Below are 19,827 nucleotides of genomic sequence, written 5' to 3'. Positions count from 1 at the left end.
AAGCATATAAAAAATGTTAAGAATGTTTTATGCTTCAGATGTATAAACCTATTACAAACCCTTCCTCATTAACCTCTCCAGTTGGTACATCTTAACGTTGCAAATTAAAGTGAGAGTTTTTGCCAGTAGACACAGGAGCTCCCAAATGGACCCAATAGAGGGTTATCACCTACAGTCAGCCTTCGACAGCATAATTATACAAAACTAAAGATTTTTCAGTGTCCCTCTGGACCAAGCAATATTGCTTCCCGCATTCCATTTCTCATATACAGTATATTCCCTTTGTCATCTTTTCTCCTATACATTCCCTTTGACCTCTCCGCTTAGCTGTCCAACTTCTTGAAATTTTCCTTGTTCCAAGTTTCCCCTTTAGGTTCAAACCAAATACAAGTCCAGAAATCTGTCTCAGTGGTGATGTTAAACTCTTCCACAATAATACCTAATAACCCCTTACTCGGGAAGTCTTATCCATTTTTTTAGCTATCACCATTAATTTACAGTATATGTGGTATTGTTAATCACTTAGTTTACACAATTAGACACAGAAAAGTACAGTGAACCCCCGTATTCGCGCATTCCAGATTCACGGATTTCACTCTGGAACATATATCCACATTATTCGTTGAAAATTCGCCTATTCATAGTATTTTTTATGAGAAATATCCACAAATTCCTGTTTTTTTTAAATCAATTATATCATAAAATGCACTTTTCGTGATAAAACTATTAAAGAACCAGGTATAAACATTTTTAGTGGTTTTTTCTTGAGTTTTAACTAAGAAAATAGGCAGTTTTAAGCATTTTTATCATAGGGGTTTCAACTATTTGCGGGCGGGGGGACACTGTACATAATAGGTCTATATCTAAAAAAAAAAATTTCAAGAAAGCCTCCTTTTAGTACGTATTCAACTGCATAAATTGTTAATTTTTTATGCTCGACCAAACCCTTCTCAAACTCCATTTCAGAATTTTAAATAAAAACTGTAGTGGGTAAGCTTAACAATATTTTTTCAACTAGCCTTACAAATATTTAATTGGCTTTAAATTTTTTGTGATAATCATATAACTAGACCTTTATTTGGAATTGATTTTACCTTTGTAAGTTCATAATTATGATATACATATTAAAATAACAAAACAGGTTAATATTTTTCAAAAGATACCACCATTCAAGAAAATTTTATAATGCTTTAGTGTACCACTACAACTTACTTTTAATTTCTCATAGCATGAAAATTTCACTAATTAAATAATACAGACTGTAACCTTGGTATGTAGTGTGTGATTACGTGTAGTTAGGATCTATTTTACAGGCACCAAAATACTGAAAATTTCCAAGCACCTGTCTTCAGACTGCAGTCAGTATGCTCTAAACCTAATATTTGTTAGCCTTGTAGAATATTCAACATAAGATATTGTTAAGAGTAAATTTTTTCAACAGTTACAAGCAGTCGTTCGCCACAAACAAAACTGGGGAAACATCTACAGGGACTCATCGGAGGTGTGGGAGGAGCTGATCTCACTCATGGCATCTACAGACTTCAAGTGGAGGGGAAGGATGGTGGTGTCTTCATAATATTCATTGGAAATGGTAATGAAATTATTTGTGACCTCGTTTTTCTATAGGCAGTCCCCGGTTATCGGCCTCCAGTTCTACGGTGCTTGTCTAGTGACAATGATAACTGGATTTTCGGCGCCGATATGCGCTGATCTCTGGTTTATCGGCACCGATCCCCATTTAACAGCAGCACTCATCCCTGTTCATTGAATACTGTTACCGCTGATTTTTTGTTATACGTAGGCAATTTACAGTTATCATAATGCCGTCGGGAACGGAACTTGCTCCGATAACCAGGGACTGACTATACTCCTATGTTCGTCCACACTTTTTTTCTGTCTGCCCTCAGATCTTAAAAACTACTGAGGCTAGAGGGCTGCAAATTGGTATGTTGATCTCCACCCTCCAATCATCAAACATATCAAATTGCAGCCCTCTAGCCTCAGTAGTTTTTATTTTATTTAGGGTTAAATTTAAACATAATCATGCCTCTGGCAACAATACAGGCCATGCCACCACCAGGCCATGGTTAAAGTTTCATGGGCCATGGCTAATATAGCATTATACTGAGATCACCAAAAGATAGATCTATTTCTGGTGGCCTTGATTATACAATGTACAGAAAACTTGATTGCATTGAAGAAACTTCGGGGCATTTTCTGCTAGTTTTCTTTTGGGTATTCATGCTGTCTCTAGTATTTATTTTAAATTTGCATTCCGCTTCATAAATTTTTAGTTTTTAATCTAAAAAGTAATAGCAATTCTAGATATGGCAATTAAGAAAAAATGTGCTGTACGGCACTATTTACATATTACCTGCTAAGTCATAACAGATGAGGATAGGAGTACGTACATAGTAGAAAGAGGTAAAAAGAAAGAAGAGTATTTTTTCCTGCTAGATTTTAATGAAGATACAATAGACTTTGATGTAGGAAAATACACCATTTTTGGTAGTCACTGTTATCCTCAAAGGAGTTACACTCTCATGGGCCCCAAAGGGCTCCATAAGACATAACAACCAATCTCAAAGAATTCTTTTACAGCTGTCTCGAAAAGAATACGTAATCCGTTGCGGAACCTCCAACAATATCCAAAATGTACGAAAACCAAAGCAATAATTCCCATAAGGAATAATGTAAATATGTAGTATTAATGTTCCAGACCCCAAAAATATTAACAAAAAATACATTTTACTGGGAATAAACACAGTTTTACGTAAATAAAACAATGAGAAATAAATATAAATGCATGATGAAATGAATAATGAACATTTAACATCATTCTTACCTTTATGGAAGACTCTTGTTAGCTTATGGAAGACAGAAAAGAGGGGTAAGGGAGGAGGAGAGGTTACTGTTTGGACTCCAGAAGGACTTCAGTTATCATAAACCCGTCTGTGGTTACTTCTCTACGTTTTTTAGTAGCACTGTCTGAGGTTACTTCCACACTTCATTTTTTACTGGCATTAGGACCACCTTGAGAGTCACTGGACCCCTGCCGAATAATAAAACTGTCCAGAGACATTTGTTTCTGATGTCTCTTCAATATCTGCCTAAAATGGTACTAAGCATTGTCATCAAACATGTTAGAGACATGGATGCAACGTCTTTGTTAGGATAATGTATCTCAACAAAAATGTTTCATATCACTCCACACTTGGCAAACATTTCTTTAATCACTGAAGTAGGAACAGTATCTCTTCCTCCTCCTCCTTGGAGTCCTCATCTGCTGTCTGTTGCTGTCCCTGCTGAAGGACTAGCAGCTTCTCAGTGGTTAGCGCTTCCCTATGGGCATGCACTAGCTTTTCCACATCCTGGCCACTCACATCCAAGCCCATGGACTTCCCCAGAGACACAGTAGACTCCAAAACAGGCACGCACAGGGTCGTCGGGGTCAGCCTCAAAGCCTTCTAAATCCTTCTCGAGGTAACACTGGCCACAATTTTCTCCAAGCAGAGTTCATTGTCCTGGAAGTCACTCCCTGCCAAGCCTTATCAATAAGACTTATGCAATTAAAGATACTTTAGTGATCCTCCAGAACTCTCTTAGGGTCAATTCAGTGTCTGAGGTAACTTCAAAGCACCTTTGAAACAGTGCCTTTGTGTAGAGTTTCTTGAAGTTTAAAATGATCTGTTGGTCCATGGGCTGAATGAGAGGAGTGGTATTAGGAGGCAAGAACTTCACTGAGATGAATTTAAATTCATCCAGCAACTGGTCTTCTAAGCCAGGAGGATGTGCAGGAGCATTGTCCATTACCAGGAGGCACTTGAGGGGCAATTGATTTTCTTGCAGGTATTTTTTCACACTCTGGCCAAACACTTCATTGACCCACTCTACGAAAATTTGTCTCATGACCCATGCCTTTTTATTGGCCTTCCACATCACAGGCAATTTATTCTTTATGACATTGTTTTTCTTGAACATTCGGGGAGTTTCAGAGTGATACACAAGCAGGGGTTTTATTTTGAAATCCCCACTGGTATTCCTAGAGACCAAGAGTGTTAGCCTCTCCTTCATAGGCTTGTGCCCTGGCAATGAACTTTTCTCCTGCAAGATGTAGGTCCGTTTTGACATTTTTTTCCTGAACAGGCCTGTCTCATCACAATTGTAGACCTGTTGTGGGAGGAATCCTCCAGCCTCAAGATACTCTGAATTCACCAACGAATTCTTCAGTGGCATCTTTATCCAAGCTCGCAGACTCCCTATGCCATGTGACACTATGTATGCCTGTATGCTTTCTGAATTTTTCAAACCAGCCTCTGTTGGCCTTAAAATCACCAAGAGCATCACTAGTTGTTGGCATTTTCTTACTTAAATCAGCATGTAGCATCCTAGCTCTCTCACAAATAAGGGATTTTGACGTAAGGAAAAATCTATTTCTGGGCGATTGGTTCGTGTCGCCCAGCGAAATATCCCTTTAATCCATTATTTCTAAGGTAAATGCACTAACACATACCAGAGAATAAATAAAATAAAGAAAAGGTCAGTACTACTGACTCGCTCACCCTCTAAGAGGGCGTCGGTATGAACACTAGGGCGAGTGAGACCACTACCACGAACCACTTACCAATAGAAATCTCCTACTACAAAACCCCCACAAGAGGGGAGCCGACCCACAGAGTGGGCAGCAACTACTACTACTCCATCCCATGCTGCCGACTGCTGCGCCTCTGGTGGCCATCCTGAAGTTAGCAGACAATCTTGAGCGCAGGGATGGGTAGGGTGGGATTTCGCTGGGCGACACGAACCAATCGCCCAGAAATAGATTTTTCCTTACGTCAAAATCCCTTTTCTGGGCTCAGTTCGTGTCGCTGCGCGAAATCGTACCAGAGAATTAGCACAAGATTGTAAAGAAAATAAATAAATAAGGTCTCAATAAAACTTAAAATAAAATAAAGAAATATAATTGCTAAGAAATATACATATACACAATTATACAAGTTAGAAAATATTCCTTAAAATTAACTTAAAGTTAACATATATGTACAGGGCTTACATGGAATATATGTTGATCTTAACATTTGTGTATAGTTAATATGTACAAAGTAAATAAAGCAATTATAATAATAAACTGAATTTGAACAAACTTAGAAAATAATATAATAAACAAATGTATATGCCTTAGTATACAAAACCCGTAACCATTGCAAATGTAGATGTGTCACCCTAGCATAAAAATAAGGGGACCACATCATAGAGATCAGAATATACAAACAATTGTGGGTGACCCTAGCAAAAAATAAGGGACACCCACTGTACCATCACAAGAGCAGCTAAGACTCAAGGTAGACGTAGATGAACATGGTAGGTATAGACAAACTGTTGAATGAGATAGGTAGAAAGGAGAACTGGATCTTCAACTTAAGATTAAGCAGAGTTGGGGGAAACTATGTTACCCGCCGCAACTGCTGAAAATTTCAGAGCTTCCAAGGACTTTTAAGTAATGACGCTTAAATACTGTCGGCGATTTCCATCCAGTATACTTTTTCAAATCATCAAAATTCATGTGTTGGAAATAGTTAATTGAGGTGGCAACTGCCCTGACATCATGAGCTTTAGGGAAGGAATCAGGGTTGGCTTGCTTAATAAAGTACAGGATTTGTTGCCTGATACCTTTAATAGATAAAGTACCACCTTTTTCTCTCTCTTAAAGAGAGGACCCGACGAGGATGAGGATGTCTGGACAGAAAGGCTCGTAAGGTCGATACTGGACAAAGAGAAACATCTTGTGGAAGGGGTATAACCTTCCACGGTTCCCACCTCATCAAAGGATCCTCATTCTTTGCTAAAAAGCTACGTTCCGGAGAAAGTAGAACTTCCCCTGTGGGAAGAAATTCTATATGATTCGGATCTCTGGATAACGCCGACAGTTCTGAAATTCTAGCTCCTGAAGCCAAGCTTAATAAAAATAGAGTTTTTCTTAAGAGCATTATAAATGAACATGTCGTATTGTCTGTTTCTGAAGCCAGCTTTAGAACATCATTCAAGAACCACGATACTGACGTAGGCCTCACTGAAGGTCTAAGTCTAGCACAAGCCTTGGGAATAGACGAGAAGTAAGAGTCTGTCAAGTCTATGTTGAACCCGAGTTGAAAAATCTTCTTCAAGGCTGACTTGTTTGTCGTAATAGTGCTAGCTGCTAAGCCTTTTTCAAATAAAGATCTGAAAAAGGATATAGCTGAATTGATTGTCATGATTCTAATATCTGATCCTCTCAGGAAGGTTGCCAACTTTTTTGACTGCAGCATCATACTGTCTCAAAGTTGAATCCCTTTTATTAGATTCCAAGAAAAGAATATTTCGTGGATCAATATCTGCATCTTTTTTAGCCGCAAACTTCATGAAGTCCATAAAGTTAGGGTTTTGAGAATTCCTGAGGAAGCGAACACAGTCTTCGTTTGTACTGACTGGGAGAGCCTGGGATTGGGAATTCGAAGAGGACGAAGACCCAGTTCCAGAATCAGAGGGTACCAATTGCTCTTCGGCCAGTCTGGGGCTACTAGAGCTACTTGACCCTTGAACGTCCTGAGTTTGTTCAGTACCTTCAGGAGAAGATTCACTGGAGGAAAGACATAAATCTTCTCCCAGTTGTTCCAATCTATGGACAGGGCATCCGTGGCATAGGCCAGAGGGTCCAGGTTGGGGGCCACATAACATGGGAGTTTGTGGTTCGCTTGAGATGCGAATAGATCTACTTATAGATCTGGAACCCTCCGGAGAATCCATTGGAACGAACTGTTGTCCAGTGACCATTCCGACTCCAGAGGAACTGAGCGGGATAGAGCATCTGCTATGACGTTTCTCACTCCAGCTATATGGGTGGAGGAGAGGTGCCAACTGAACTTGTCCGCCAGGGAGAAGATGGCTACCATGACATGATTCAGATGTCGTGACTTGGAGCCTCCCCTGTTTACGCAATGGACTACCACTGCGCTGTCCAGAACTAGCTTTATGTGGGAGTTCTTTGGCGGACCTAACCTTTTCAGAGTCAAGAACACTGCCATCGCTTCTAATACGTTTATGTGAAGCCGGCGGAACTGGGGTGACCAGGTTCCTTGAACCTTCTTGAACTGAGAATATCCTCCCCAGCCGCTTAATGAAGCGTCTGTGTGGATGGTAATCCCCCGGAGGAGGAAACTGAAGGGGTACTGATATTGACAGGTTCTTCACTTTTGCCCAAGGGCGTAGACGATTCCGTAGAATCTGTGGGACTGATGACAACTTGTCCCTGGACCTGACATTTGCTCATGAGCGCCAGATTCTGGTTAGGTCTTTCAGTTTGGCTTTCATCAAGATGTTTGTCACTGAGGCAAATTGGAGGGAACCCAGGATTCTTTCCTGGCTTCTCCTTGAAGCAAATTTGTGTTTTAGAAATTGCTTTACTGACTTCGCTATTTCCTTTCTCTTGGCTGATGGAATCGACAGAGTATGGGAGGATAGATTCCATTGAATGCCCAGCCACTGAAAGTTGGACTCCGGAGTGAGTCTTGATTTTGTCCTGTTTATCTTGAACCCTAGATACTCTAGGAACTGGATTACTTTCAGTGTGGCTTTGTGACATTCCTCGACTGTTGGAGCCCAAATCAACCAATCGTCGAGATACGCTACTACCATTATCCCCTGAGACCTCAGTTGTTGGACGACTACTTCCGCCAACTTCGTGAACACCCTGGGTGCCACGTTCAGACCGAGGGAACTACCTTGAAGGAGAATGCTTGATCTCCTATCTTGAAGCCCAGATAAGGGCGAAAGTGTCTTGCAATAGGGATATGATAGTATGCGTCTGTAAGATCGATAGAGGTGGTGACGGCCCCACGGGGAAGTAAGGTCCGCACCTGCGAGATGGTCAGCATTTTGAACTTGTCGCAGCGAATGGCCAAGTTTTAAGCGGGACAAGTCTAAGATTACCCTTCTTTTTTGTGAGACTTTCTTTGGAACGCTGAATAAGCGACCTTGAATTTTAATCTGTTGACTCTCGCTATTGCTCCTTTCTGAAGGAGGTCCTCCGCATACTCCATCATTTCTTTTGATGGAAGTTGAAGGAAAGGTTCTGGATGGAGGGGGATCCGCAACCCAACTCCAACCCAGGCCTTTCGACACAATACTCTTTGCCCACTTGCTGAATCCCCACCGGTGCCGGAAGGAGAAACAGCCTCCCTCCTACCTTCGAGCTCTCACTGCTGCTGGGTTGAGTGACCTCCTGGGCCTCCACGGAAGTGTGTTTCCCCTGTTGAGAGACCTTCCTGATCCTCTCTGACGAAAGGATCCCCTACCTCTGCCTCCCTTGCCAAAGCGGTCGTATTGCTGAAAGGCCTGGCCTTCGAACACTTGGTTGAAGGCTGGGGAGACAGCGTAGGAGGTGGAAGGTTGAGGCTGGGGGGAAATCACGTAGATGGGCTGTGATTGAGCCTTAGAAGTAGAGGGTTGGGCTGATTGTACCAACGGAACAGCCGAAACAGCCTGGGTGAAGCGTTGCTGCTTTTTCTGGTAAGGCTGATAACGTTTCAGTTTTCCGCTGAGACTTACCTCTTGCTGCTTGGTCTTGGCGTCTCTTTGCAGTGAGACCCCAACGATCCTTAAGGCTTTGGTTAAGCCTTGTCGCTTCCGCCTGGACCTCCTTTACCATTGAATCAGGAAAGAGGTCTGCCCCCCAGATGTTGGATGAAAGCAACTTATTCGGCTCATGACGAATAGTTGCTTCCTGGAGGACATGTTTTCCGGCACTTTAGTTCTGGCTTTTGTAGCAAACTCAAACATGTCAGACTGGACTGTTTGCGTCAGTGACTTGGTGAGAAGCTTGAAGAGCGGCTCAGAACCGTAAGAAATAGTCGCTACTTCAGTCATTGCCATGGTATTAATGGACCTGGCTAGCCTAGTCTTGGCCTCAAATTCAGCTTGAATGAGGCTGTCCGGAAGCCTAGGCAGACTTCTCACCAAACTGATCCATAGCACAGTCTGGTTTGAGTTTGCCAGTCGAAAAGGTGTGGGCAAATCTTCCCACAATTCTCCGAGTGAAGGGAGCAAAGGAGATGTGGGGTTCTGCTTCCCTTAGCTGTGGCAACGACTCCCCTTCTGGGCAGCTGGAATAGTGACCGTTGCTATCTTGCTGAGAAGGGAAGAGGAGTTCCCTCCTCCATCGTAAAAATGGTGAAGGGACTCTTGAAGGCTTGAATTCTCGTATTTGAACAATCCATATCCTCTAAACACCTGAGCCATTCTCTTTGAGCCTGGTCACGTGAGTAGAGGACTGTCTCCTTAGGGACTTTGTCATCTCTAGTCATGGCTGCGTCAGTGAGTCTGGCGTAGCCAATGAACGGTGGTTGGAGACCCTCCGGGTAGAACTCGAAGTCCTCAATCCTTCGAGTGCCACACTCCGGAATGGAAATAAGACCGTCCTGGAAAGGGGCGTATGACGCCACCCTCCAGGGGTTATTCATAGAGAACGGAGGCAGAGAGTCATGAGGTGGGAGCTGAGCTAGTCCGGTGCCGAAAGCTGAGGAGTAGCTAGAGGGGCCTGATTAAGTCCGGCGATGATATTGTCCTGAGACGTAATCCTGTCGGACAACCGGGAGAGACTCTGCTCCATGATGCTGCTCCTCAGAGAGCCGACCAAGTCTCCCATGTGTTGCAACAGTCCAGCATTGGGATCCAAAACCGGAAGCTGCTGCGGAGGTGGATGGGTAACTTGGAACAGGTACCAAGGGGAGAGGAGAAACTGCTGGCTCAGCCGGAGTAGGTGGCCTCTCCTTGGAAGACCTGCTCTTTGAGGATTTGGAGCTTGAAACAGAAGCTCTAGACCGCTCTGCTCTGGGGTTTGCAGCCGGAGACTTACGAGACGTTGACGCCGACGAAGTCTTTTTGGACGACGACGACGTCTTTTTGAGGGTTTTTACAACCTTCTGGCCCTTGACCTTAGGTCTTACCGAAGCGTCGGGTGAAGTATAAAGGAGCTCAGCTCCTGTAAAGCCTTGGAAGGAAGCTGGAGAATTAGCAGGAGTAGAAGACCCAGTGGCGCCCAAGGGAAGCCCTTGGGCGTCCAACGTACCTACCTCGACCAACAGGTCGTCAACACCTACCATGGGTTCTATATTCAAATCAAGTGTCGCGACGTCCGACGAGATATCTTGGCCTGGTTCCTTTATCGAAGCGGCGAGCTGTTGATGAATCGCCGCCATAGTAGGGGCTGCCTCTGCCGGGTCGATGTAACCCGTCGACTTGCCGCCGGGGAAGATTAGGACAGCCAACCTCTTCTCTAGAATGTAGGGCTGTCCCTTGGCGGCGTTCTTCCCGAATCCGCCGACCCAAGCCCTCAGGGTTGCCAGAGCGGTATCTCTAACGGCGGGAGCCTGGAAGAGAAGGCGTTCATTAGTTTTAAGTTTAAACTTAAGATTAAAACTAACTATATTAGGCTTAGTCTAAAGACATAGGGGATGTACCATCCAATATAAAAAGAGCTTAAGCTTAAAATAAAAGATTAAAATTAAACTTAAGATCTATAACATTTATTGGAATTACCGAACGGAGTGGGAATACTTAACCCCCGTCTAAGAACTGACTCACGAGATCGTAACATATGGTGCAGGTTTGCGTGGAACCAGACCTGCAGATTCCGTGCGGAGTCGCGCATGGAGCGTGGGACCTGCAGACTTCATGTCCACAGGGGTCCTGGAGCATGGCCGTTGCATCCTGGATGCTCACAGTTGGTGGTCTGTAAGTGAAAAGATACATGAGTACCCTAAAAGACATCACTTACAGGCTAATAGGCTAATAGAACTCCGCTGCATGCCGGAGCACGAAAAAATTTTGGGCATAACCCCTCCCTTACCGCCTGAATAGGCTATAACCCCGGAAAGATCCGGTGTGACAACGTAGGTAAGGGAGGGACTCGGCTTAAGCTAGCTTAAATTAAACTTATGATAGCTTAAAATAAACACAAAAACACTTAAGCCTAATTAGCACTAGTACGGAAATAATTCCGGTGCGGGCGGCAGTGTTCGTCTCGCGATATCAGCGAGACGGGATGGTTAGAAAAGACCAACTGTACGCCTGATGTCCGCCCGTAAGGGTGAACTAGCAACCTTCCACGTGATTGACGGAGCTCCGGTAAGATAAAAAGCACCAACAATCCGGGAAGGAGCGAGAGGGCGAAACAGACTCGAGCAAACAACGGGGCAACGGAGTAACAACGGAGGGGGAAGGCCAATCCCCCTACCTAGCCACCCTAGCGCACCGTGAAGCAAGAGAACGGTCAGGTCCAGTCCTGGGTCTGTCCAGCCTCCCCTACTCCCTCCGCCTAGGGAGAGAGGGAGACAGGCACGGGTGGAGCGAGCGAGGACAGACCTCCCTCCCCCCGGCTCTATGGGAGAGCGGGAGGAGGGTAGGGAGACTGGACGGGCGCCTGGCTGCTTCGCAATCACAACCAACTAATCAGTGAGATGCTATAGAGAAGCAACCGAACTGATGAGAGGAAGCAATAAACTGGTGGGGACCATGAAATACAGGACCTAGGCTACGTAATATGCCAGACGCCGTAGGCTAACCTAAAATACATAAAATTACTAAAATTAAATTAAAATAAAAGTAAGAAAGTAAATCAGTAGGAGAAAAAATCCAGGAGTGTACGACTAACCCGAAAGAAAGTCTACCACTCAAAGCTAGCCGGGGCCGATACTAAGAGCTGTGGCTAGGGTCTGGATGGAAAATGCCTACGCAAGGTAAAGAAGACATGCATGCATGACATAAACCAAGTAGGCTGGACCCCTAACATAATATAGATAACTAGCAATAGAGCGTAAAGTAACAAGGGAAGGTTCTAGGTATGGAAGACCAAGAACGAACCCGCCACGAGGCAGAACAATGCTGCCATGCTTCCGACCAAGAGCCAGTATTTATACCTAAAAAACGGCAAATACTGACTCAAAGCTGGAAAAAACCAAATAGAAACATTAACAGATTACTTAACTTAGCTGCTGCGATGGCTGAACGCTCCATATCTAGTAAAATCCTCGTAAGGGGCACAAAAAACACAAGAGCAAAAAAGGGTACGTGTGTACACAGTGCGCTAACTTAAAAGGATGGCCACCAGAGGCGCAGCAGTCGGCAGCATGGGATGGAGTAGTAGTAGTTGCTGCCCACTCTGTGGGTCGGCTCCCCTCTTGTGGGGGTTTTGTAGTAGGAGATTTCTATTGGTAAGTGGTTCGTGGTAGTGGTCTCACTCGCCCTAGTGTTCATACCGACGCCCTCTTAGAGGGTGAGCGAGTCAGTAGTACTGACCTTTTCTTTATTTTATTTATTCTCTGGTATGTGTTAGTGCATTTACCTTAGAAATAATGGATTAAAGGGATATTTCGCGCAGCGACACGAACTGAGCCCAGAAAATTGCTTCAGACACACTATCCCCCACTAACTGTTTTTCATTGATCCCCACCAACAACAGCTTCTCAACATCTACCCACTAGTTGCGATCTCTGTTTCAATAATGACGTGACCCCTTTTGCAACATCAGCTGCCTTGATTTCATGTTTCTTAGCTAGGATAGAGCTTTTGGGGGAGAGAAAAACCCAAAAATTCTGAGTGTTCAAAAGCATTCCCAAATATAGAATCCGTTGAGTGGTGTGGTGAAATTATATCCTCCGATTGCTCAAAATGGTCCACAGCACATAATTTTCTTTAAGAAGACAACAACGGTAGGAATTTTAGGCACTGGAATATTATTACAAACCAGAAATCAACTTGTATTTACCTTAAATCTCGTTAGTAGTCGCCAAACGCAGACACGAGAACTAACCTAGCATTCTTATATAACTCCTGTACACATTTGGCCAAACATGCAAATTAACTTATATAAGATACTTAGCTGGTTTGTTGTCTTCAGGAAGATAAGTACAATTAATTACATAGTATAACCAATACAGAATAGCAGCGCTCGCCACTATTGGGATCCAAGAATGTCCCCTTAAATTGCCATTTGTGCACAGTAACCCGGACAGCTGCACATTACCCCAACTTTAAAGCGGAAAAAAAAAACGGAGGGAAACTCGTGTCGCATTTGCAAAATACAGGCAAAAAAATATCTAATCATTAATTAGTAAATCACAAAATGTAAAGTAAAGTTAATGATAAAGAAATTAACACCTTTTCTTTTAATGGAAATGAAAATTAAATGTGTCATTTTATGACAAGTGGGAATGATCTGAGATTTCTCATTGTTCATCAGAATACTTAGTTTCTTGGTAAGAAGGAGAGTTTTTGATAGATCTTCCATGTATTTGTCCTTCGACTGAGCACTGAGTAGCCATTTGTCTAAATAAAATGAGATGTTCACTCCTAACAGATGAAGCCACTTCACCAGTGGAGCCAGTAAGTGAGTAAAGACCTGTGACGCTGTCAACAGGCCGAAGCATAATGCCTGAAATTGGAGAACCTTTCCTTGAAAAACAAAGCAGAGAAACTTTCTGGAATCCGGATGCATAGGGTTGTGGAAATATGCATCCTTCATGTCCAGGGTCACAATCCAGTCCCCTCGATGTATGGAGGACATGATCGACTGATTGGTCTCCATATGGAATTTCGTCTTGAGAACGAAATGATTCAAAGCGCTCTCATTTAAAACTGGTCTCCAGCCCCTCGATGTTTTGGGGACCATGAAGATTCTTTTGTAAAATCCCTCCGAATTTTAATCCTCTACTATTTCTACTGTTCTCTTGCAAAGCAGTGACTCTACCTCTTGAGAGAGAGCCATAAACTTTTCTAATTTTGCCAAGTAGGCTGGTATTGTTATCGGCGAACTGACCAAAGGTGGGCCCTCTTTGGAGGGATTGACATACTCTTGCTGCGACACCTTGACTACCCAAGGTTCTGCTCCTCTCAAACTCCATTCCCTCCAAAAAAGGCCCAACCTGGCTCCTACAGGCACTTGGAGGTCATAGGTTAGTAAGGGGTCTTTGCTAGCCTCTCTGTCTTACTCCACAAAAATCTTGGGGTTGAAGAGGAGAGAAAGACCTATTAGGGTTAGATTGACGCTCTCTAGAAAGCTTCGCTGATTGCGCCAAAAGATCGTTGGTTGATTTCTTCTGTAGCGACAACAAAATCTGATGCACTACTTCTTGGGGGAAGAGGCGTTTCTTGTCCAGTGAGGAGGCAAAAAGCAAAGCCGACTTCTGTGTTGTGGTTACTCATTTATTAGGTAAGGAATACTACAAATCCCTCTCCTTCAGGATACAAAACGAGACGAGAGATGCTAACTCCGCCGAACTGTCTCTAACGGCCTTGTCCACACATGACAGTACCCCTAACAAGTCTGCTGCGACATATTTTGCAATCGCCGGGCCATCTTCTACCTTCCTCTCTAATGCCCCGATTTTCCAATCTAAGAACCTATATACTTCTGATACTTTGAAAATACTCTTAATTAGGTGATCCATTTCTGAGGATGAGAGCATAACTTTGGCTGATGAAAAGGCCGAACGCCTGGCAGAGTCGATGAGGCCCGAGAAGGCCCCCAAGGAAGGAGATTCTCCAGTGTCGTAAAAACGGTGACTCTTCTTTATCAGCTTGGCAGGTGGGGTGGCAAAATATGCTTTACCCATCTCTCTCTTCGACACTAACCAGGAGTCCAAGTCTCTCAAAACTTCCTTTGTAGATGGAGAGAGTACCAACTTGGGTAGGGCTAAACTGTTTGAAGCAGGTTTCCTCATGAGGAAAGTCGAAGTCGGTGATAATGGAGCCGCAGGTGAGGAAAAATCCAGAAAGTTGTTGAGAAAGTTGTATCCTGTTCCTCCTCTTCCTCATCCGAAGAGATACGTGATAAACCCGCTTCTTCCATTTGAGAAGGTGTTAAAGCTTTCTGCAACAAACAAAGACATGATGTCATCCAATTGCATTTAAGAGGAGGTAACAAAGGATCGGAAGTTGAAGAATACAACTGAGAGTGAGGCGAAACTGCTCTTGACTCATCTGTCGGGGAACGTGGGCGCATGGCAACTGATGTTGATCGTCCGGCTGAATGAGAGCACTGCATCATAACAAGAGAATCACATCCAGGAGTCCAAGGTAATTCCAAGATAGGTCTGGATCTTGAGACTGATGAAATTCACTCCGAAGGATCTGTCTTTCATTTAGCAGAAACAAACTGTCGATCCATACAGGGGAAGGATTCCGGGCTGTCCCAAGCAGATTGAGAACGAGGAGCCGACAATGCAGGGTGCGACACCACGTAGCTGCATGAAGGTTGTGGACTGAAGACGTCCTCTTTCTTAATCTTAGAAGAGATTTATCTACATCCTTGGACTGTCTCTTGAGTAGGCGTGACACGTCTTGAAAATGCTCACGGCGACTCTTGTTGGGAGTCGAGCTGTCTGACTCCGATGGCAGATCACATACACCAAACGAGACGCCTTTCCAGCTGCGCTCTGTCGAAACCTGGGGATCACCAGCAGGTTTGACTGAGGGGGCGACTGCCCGGGGACAAACCCCACTGGCCTCCCTTCGACCTCCAGTATGTCTTCTCCCCGGTGAAGGGGACTGGGACAGTGACCTTCATCTAGGAGCACCAGTGGGTCGGACAGCCACCTCCTCTACACAATCACTATGCAGTTCACTAGCACTTTGATTGCCTTTTTCCATTAAGGCTTTAACAGAAGCACCAAGTTCCATCATCGCACTTCTTATCAAATTTTGACTTGAGGCTAGCAAAGGTGTTGGGATCGGGAGCAAGCAAACCTGGAATAGAAGTTAGTGACACAGGAGCAGGAGGACAAATGACTTGAGAACTAACCGGAATTACAGGCAAAACATCAAAGTAAATTGTATTTTTCCTAACTATACAAACCTGAGGTCCTTTACATAAAGAATTACTTTCAGCATAGGCTGGAATTCGGTCGTAACAGAATAACAAGGTAGTTAGGCAGTAACTGCTTGTCCGATAGTCGGGAGTCCCATCCAACTGGACATAAACATTCCACTTTGCTTTAGGCCCAGGAACAGCTTGAGGGGTAGCATGAGGTGGGCCTATATGTAAAGGACCTCAAGTTTGTATAGTTAGGAAAAATACAATTTACTTTCAAAAATTGTGATTTGTTCCTACATGTAATACAAACCCTCGACCCTTTACATAAGGAAGAATCACTGATTGGTAGTAGGAATCTGATAGTTTTGTGAATGGACTGGTGTTCGCCCAACCAAAGTTCCTGTCCAGGTTGTAAGAGCAAGGGGGGTAACCTGGCCTCTGTCCAGTTGATAGGAGTATGAGAACTGCGAGACCAATGGCCAGACCTCTGGACCAATTCATAAGAGGGAGACAAGCGTAGCCTCTTATGAATAGCAAACAAGAACTTATAGTTGGAAGCAAGATGACAAATATACAAATACAGGCAGTCCTCGCCTTACGACAGGTTCAGCTTACGACGTTCCGAGGTTACAACGCTTTTCAATTATATTTATCAGAAATTATTTCCAGGTTTATGACGCATGTTCCAGGGTTACGATGCCTACAACACTAATCTGGCAGAAGAAATATGACTCCAAAAATGCAAAATAATCAATATTTGAAGGTTTTTTGATAAAAAATGCAATAAGAATGCAGTTTACATAGTTTTGAATGCACCAAAAGCATTAAAAGTAAGGTTTTCTTAGGATTTTTGATGATGTTCCAGCTTACGACGATTTTCGGCTTACAACGTGTCTCAAGAACGGAAACCCCGTCGTAACCCAGGGACTACCTGTATTGAGTTTGTCTCATGGTAATGTCCTCTTCCCCCTTTGTTAGGGAAGGGATGGATATATGCTTCTATACCCTAATGAAAGGGAATAGAATGGAGCTCAGTAATATAGCTTACCTGCATCGACTGCCCTTTCCAGCATGTGATGACCACAGCTCTCTGCCCAAAGGACTAGAGAAGAATGAAGGAGGAAGAGAAGCCAGTCACACTCTCATTCACACCCATTCATATGGTTACACGAGGCGAGATGCAACCTTGTCCAGTTAGAGGAGCTGAGTAAGCCACACAACTTGTTGAGCAGCCGCCACAGGTCCCAAGGAAAAGGTATCCAAGGACCTATGGGCAATATCCCGAAGGAGAAGGAGGTGAAGGTGGTCTGGTTGGAACAAATCCCTGCCTTCAGTACCTGTGAAACCAACAGATTCTTGCGGAACGCAAGGGTAGGACCAACACTTCTGACTTTTTGGGCTCTCGGACGAAAGGTGCCAATGTCGGACCTCCCTTCAGAGGAGTATGCTTTCCTGATCACCTCATGAAGCCAAAAAGAGATAGTATTCTGACACTTCTTTCTTGGTCACCCCGGTGCTAACAAAGAGGCGTCGACACTCAGGCCGAAGATGCCGAGTTCTTCTCAGATAGCGCCATAGCACTCTAACAGGACAAAGTAGCATCTCGTCTGGGGCATTACCACAAAAGTCCTCTAGGGAGGGGATCATAAAGGACTCGAATCCATCGTCAAGGACCGAAGGATTCTGAGTCTTCGCTGCAAAATCTGGGACGAAATAGAGCGTAAGACATCCCCATCCCCCTGAGTGTTTGACATTATAAGAGAGACCATGAAGCTCACCTACTCTCTTTGCTGATGCCAGGGCCAGTAAAAAGACGGTCTTGAGGGTCAGATCCCTGTCTGATGACTCTCGTAGTAGGTCATAAGGCTCACAAGTCAAGCTCCTTAAGAAGAGAGTCACATCCCACTAAGGAGGCCTGAGTTCCCTGAGTGGGTAAGACTTCTCAAATCTCCTCATGAGAAGAGATATCTCCATAGAAGAGGAAATATCCACTCCTCATAGTTTCAGGACCAGGGCCAAAGCAGACCTATACCCCTTAACTGCAGAGACAGAGAGGAGCTTCTCTTGCTGGAGAAAGACTAGGAAATCCGCAATCTGTTGAAGAATGGCTCTGAGCGGAGAGAGACCATGTCCATGATACCAACCACAGAAGACGGACCACTTTCCCTGGTACACTGCTGCAGAGACTGTCTGGGGTATCCTGCCATCTCTGTTGCTGGTTGGCGAGAAAATCCTGTCATTTGCAAGAGATGGATAACCGCCAGCCGTGAAGACTCAGGGACTGTACTGTCGAATGGTACCGTTCTACGTGCGGCTGACACAGAAGATTGTACCACGGGGGAATCTCTCGCGGTGCCTCGGAGAGAAGAGCCAACAGATCAGGATACCAAATGGCTGCAACCAGAATAATCTGAAGATTACTGGTGACCAGCACTCTGCTGACCACCTTGTGAATCAGACAGAACAGGGGAAAGATTTAAATTTCGAGGTTGTCCCACAGATGTTGGAACATGTCCTCTGCAGCTGCCCATGGGTACGGCACCATTGAAAAGAAAACAGGAAGTTTACTGTTGTGCCGGGTGGTGAACAGGTCTACCACTGGACGCCCCCATAGGTCGAACAGCCCCTCCGCCACCTCTCCCAATCACCTGATTCTGACGTCTGAGCTTGTCCGCCACTACATTCCTCTTGCCTGCAATGTATCTGGCTGACAGCTCTACCGAGTGTACTACAGTCCACTCATGCACCTGCACTGTCAACTGATGCAACGAGAGGGACACTATGCACCCATGTTTGTTGACATATGCCACTACCATGGTGTTGTCACTCATCAACACCAAGGAGTGTCCCATCACTCAATCCCGGAACTCTTGGAGGGCTAAGAAAGCCGCCTTGAATTCCAGGATGTTGATGTGAAGGTGCTTGTCATGTTGATCCCACACTCCTGCAGTCAGCAACTCCTCCAGGTGTGTGCTCAACCCTCGTTCAATGCGTCTGAGAACAGAAGCATGTCTGGAGGGGGAGTGTACAACTCCACTCCTATCAAGAGGTTCCTGTCATCTAGCCATCAGACTAAATCCTTCCTCACTTCCTTCGTTAGAGGGATGAGGAAGGATTGAGAATCCCTAGCCTGTGACCAACACTCCTTTAGTCTCCATTGAAGAGACTGCAGGTGAAGACCCCCATGAAGGACTAGCTTCTCTAGTAACGACAGGTGACCGATCACGACCTGCCAAAGCTGTTCCTATCGAGACAGAAATAGTTGAACTGCCTTCCTGAACTTGCTGATTCTCAAGTCTGCGGAGAAGACTTGTGCTGCTACCGTATCTATCAGCAAGCCCAGGTACTTTATCCTCTGCTTGGGAATGAGATCCGACTTCTCGAAATGTATTATGATTCCTAGATCACAACAAAAATCGAGAAGTCTATCCCTGTCCTGTAGCAACTGCGAGAGCAAGCTTGCCAGGACTAGCCAGTCACCGAGATACCTCAAGAGATGTATCCTGACCGAGTAGGACGAAGCAGACACCAAGGTAACACTCTGGCCAATGAAACAGTTCAAGGGAGAGATATCTATCACTGGTCTCCAGGCCCCCGTAGCCTTCTCCAACAGGAAAAGTCGGCTGTTGAACCCTGGTGATGGATTTTGTACGACTTCCACAGCTCCCTTGTTCAGCATTGATAGCACTTCTTCCTTGAGTGCCAGATCCTTGGCAGAACCAGGGATGTAGATCTGAAGTGGTCCAGATGGTCGGTGAGGGGTGGCCTTGACTCAAAGGGCAGAAGATATCCCTCCCAAAGGACATCCACTACCCAGGTCTCTGATCTGTAGTGCTGCCATGTAGCCCAATGGCTTGCCAGGCACCAACCCCCCACCAATGGCAGCATCTGAGGGGGAACGCTGTCCCTAGTGTTTCCCTCTCTTCCTCTTTCGCTTACTTCCCTTCCCATGAGAGAAGGAGGGCTGAGAGGGGGACTGTTGA

General features: G+C 44.7%; 1 protein-coding gene across 3 annotated transcripts in view; it reads left to right on the top strand.

The window, feature by feature from the left end:
- The window catches only part of LOC135202574 (stomatin-like protein 1), a 453,302-nt gene that overhangs the window by 412,860 nt on the left and 20,615 nt on the right, over positions 1–19,827 (top strand). For all 3 annotated transcript variants that reach the window (XM_064232076.1, XM_064232073.1, XM_064232075.1), the window contains one exon: positions 1,442–1,591. In XM_064232076.1, coding sequence (XP_064088146.1) covers positions 1,442–1,591 — 150 coding nt within the window. The remainder of the gene's footprint in view (positions 1–1,441; positions 1,592–19,827) is intronic.

The sequence above is a fragment of the Macrobrachium nipponense genome, chromosome 30, assembly GCF_015104395.2.
Source record: "Macrobrachium nipponense isolate FS-2020 chromosome 30, ASM1510439v2, whole genome shotgun sequence".
Taxonomy (NCBI): Eukaryota; Metazoa; Arthropoda; class Malacostraca; order Decapoda; family Palaemonidae; genus Macrobrachium; species Macrobrachium nipponense.
This window is presented reverse-complemented; position numbering and strand designations above follow the sequence as displayed.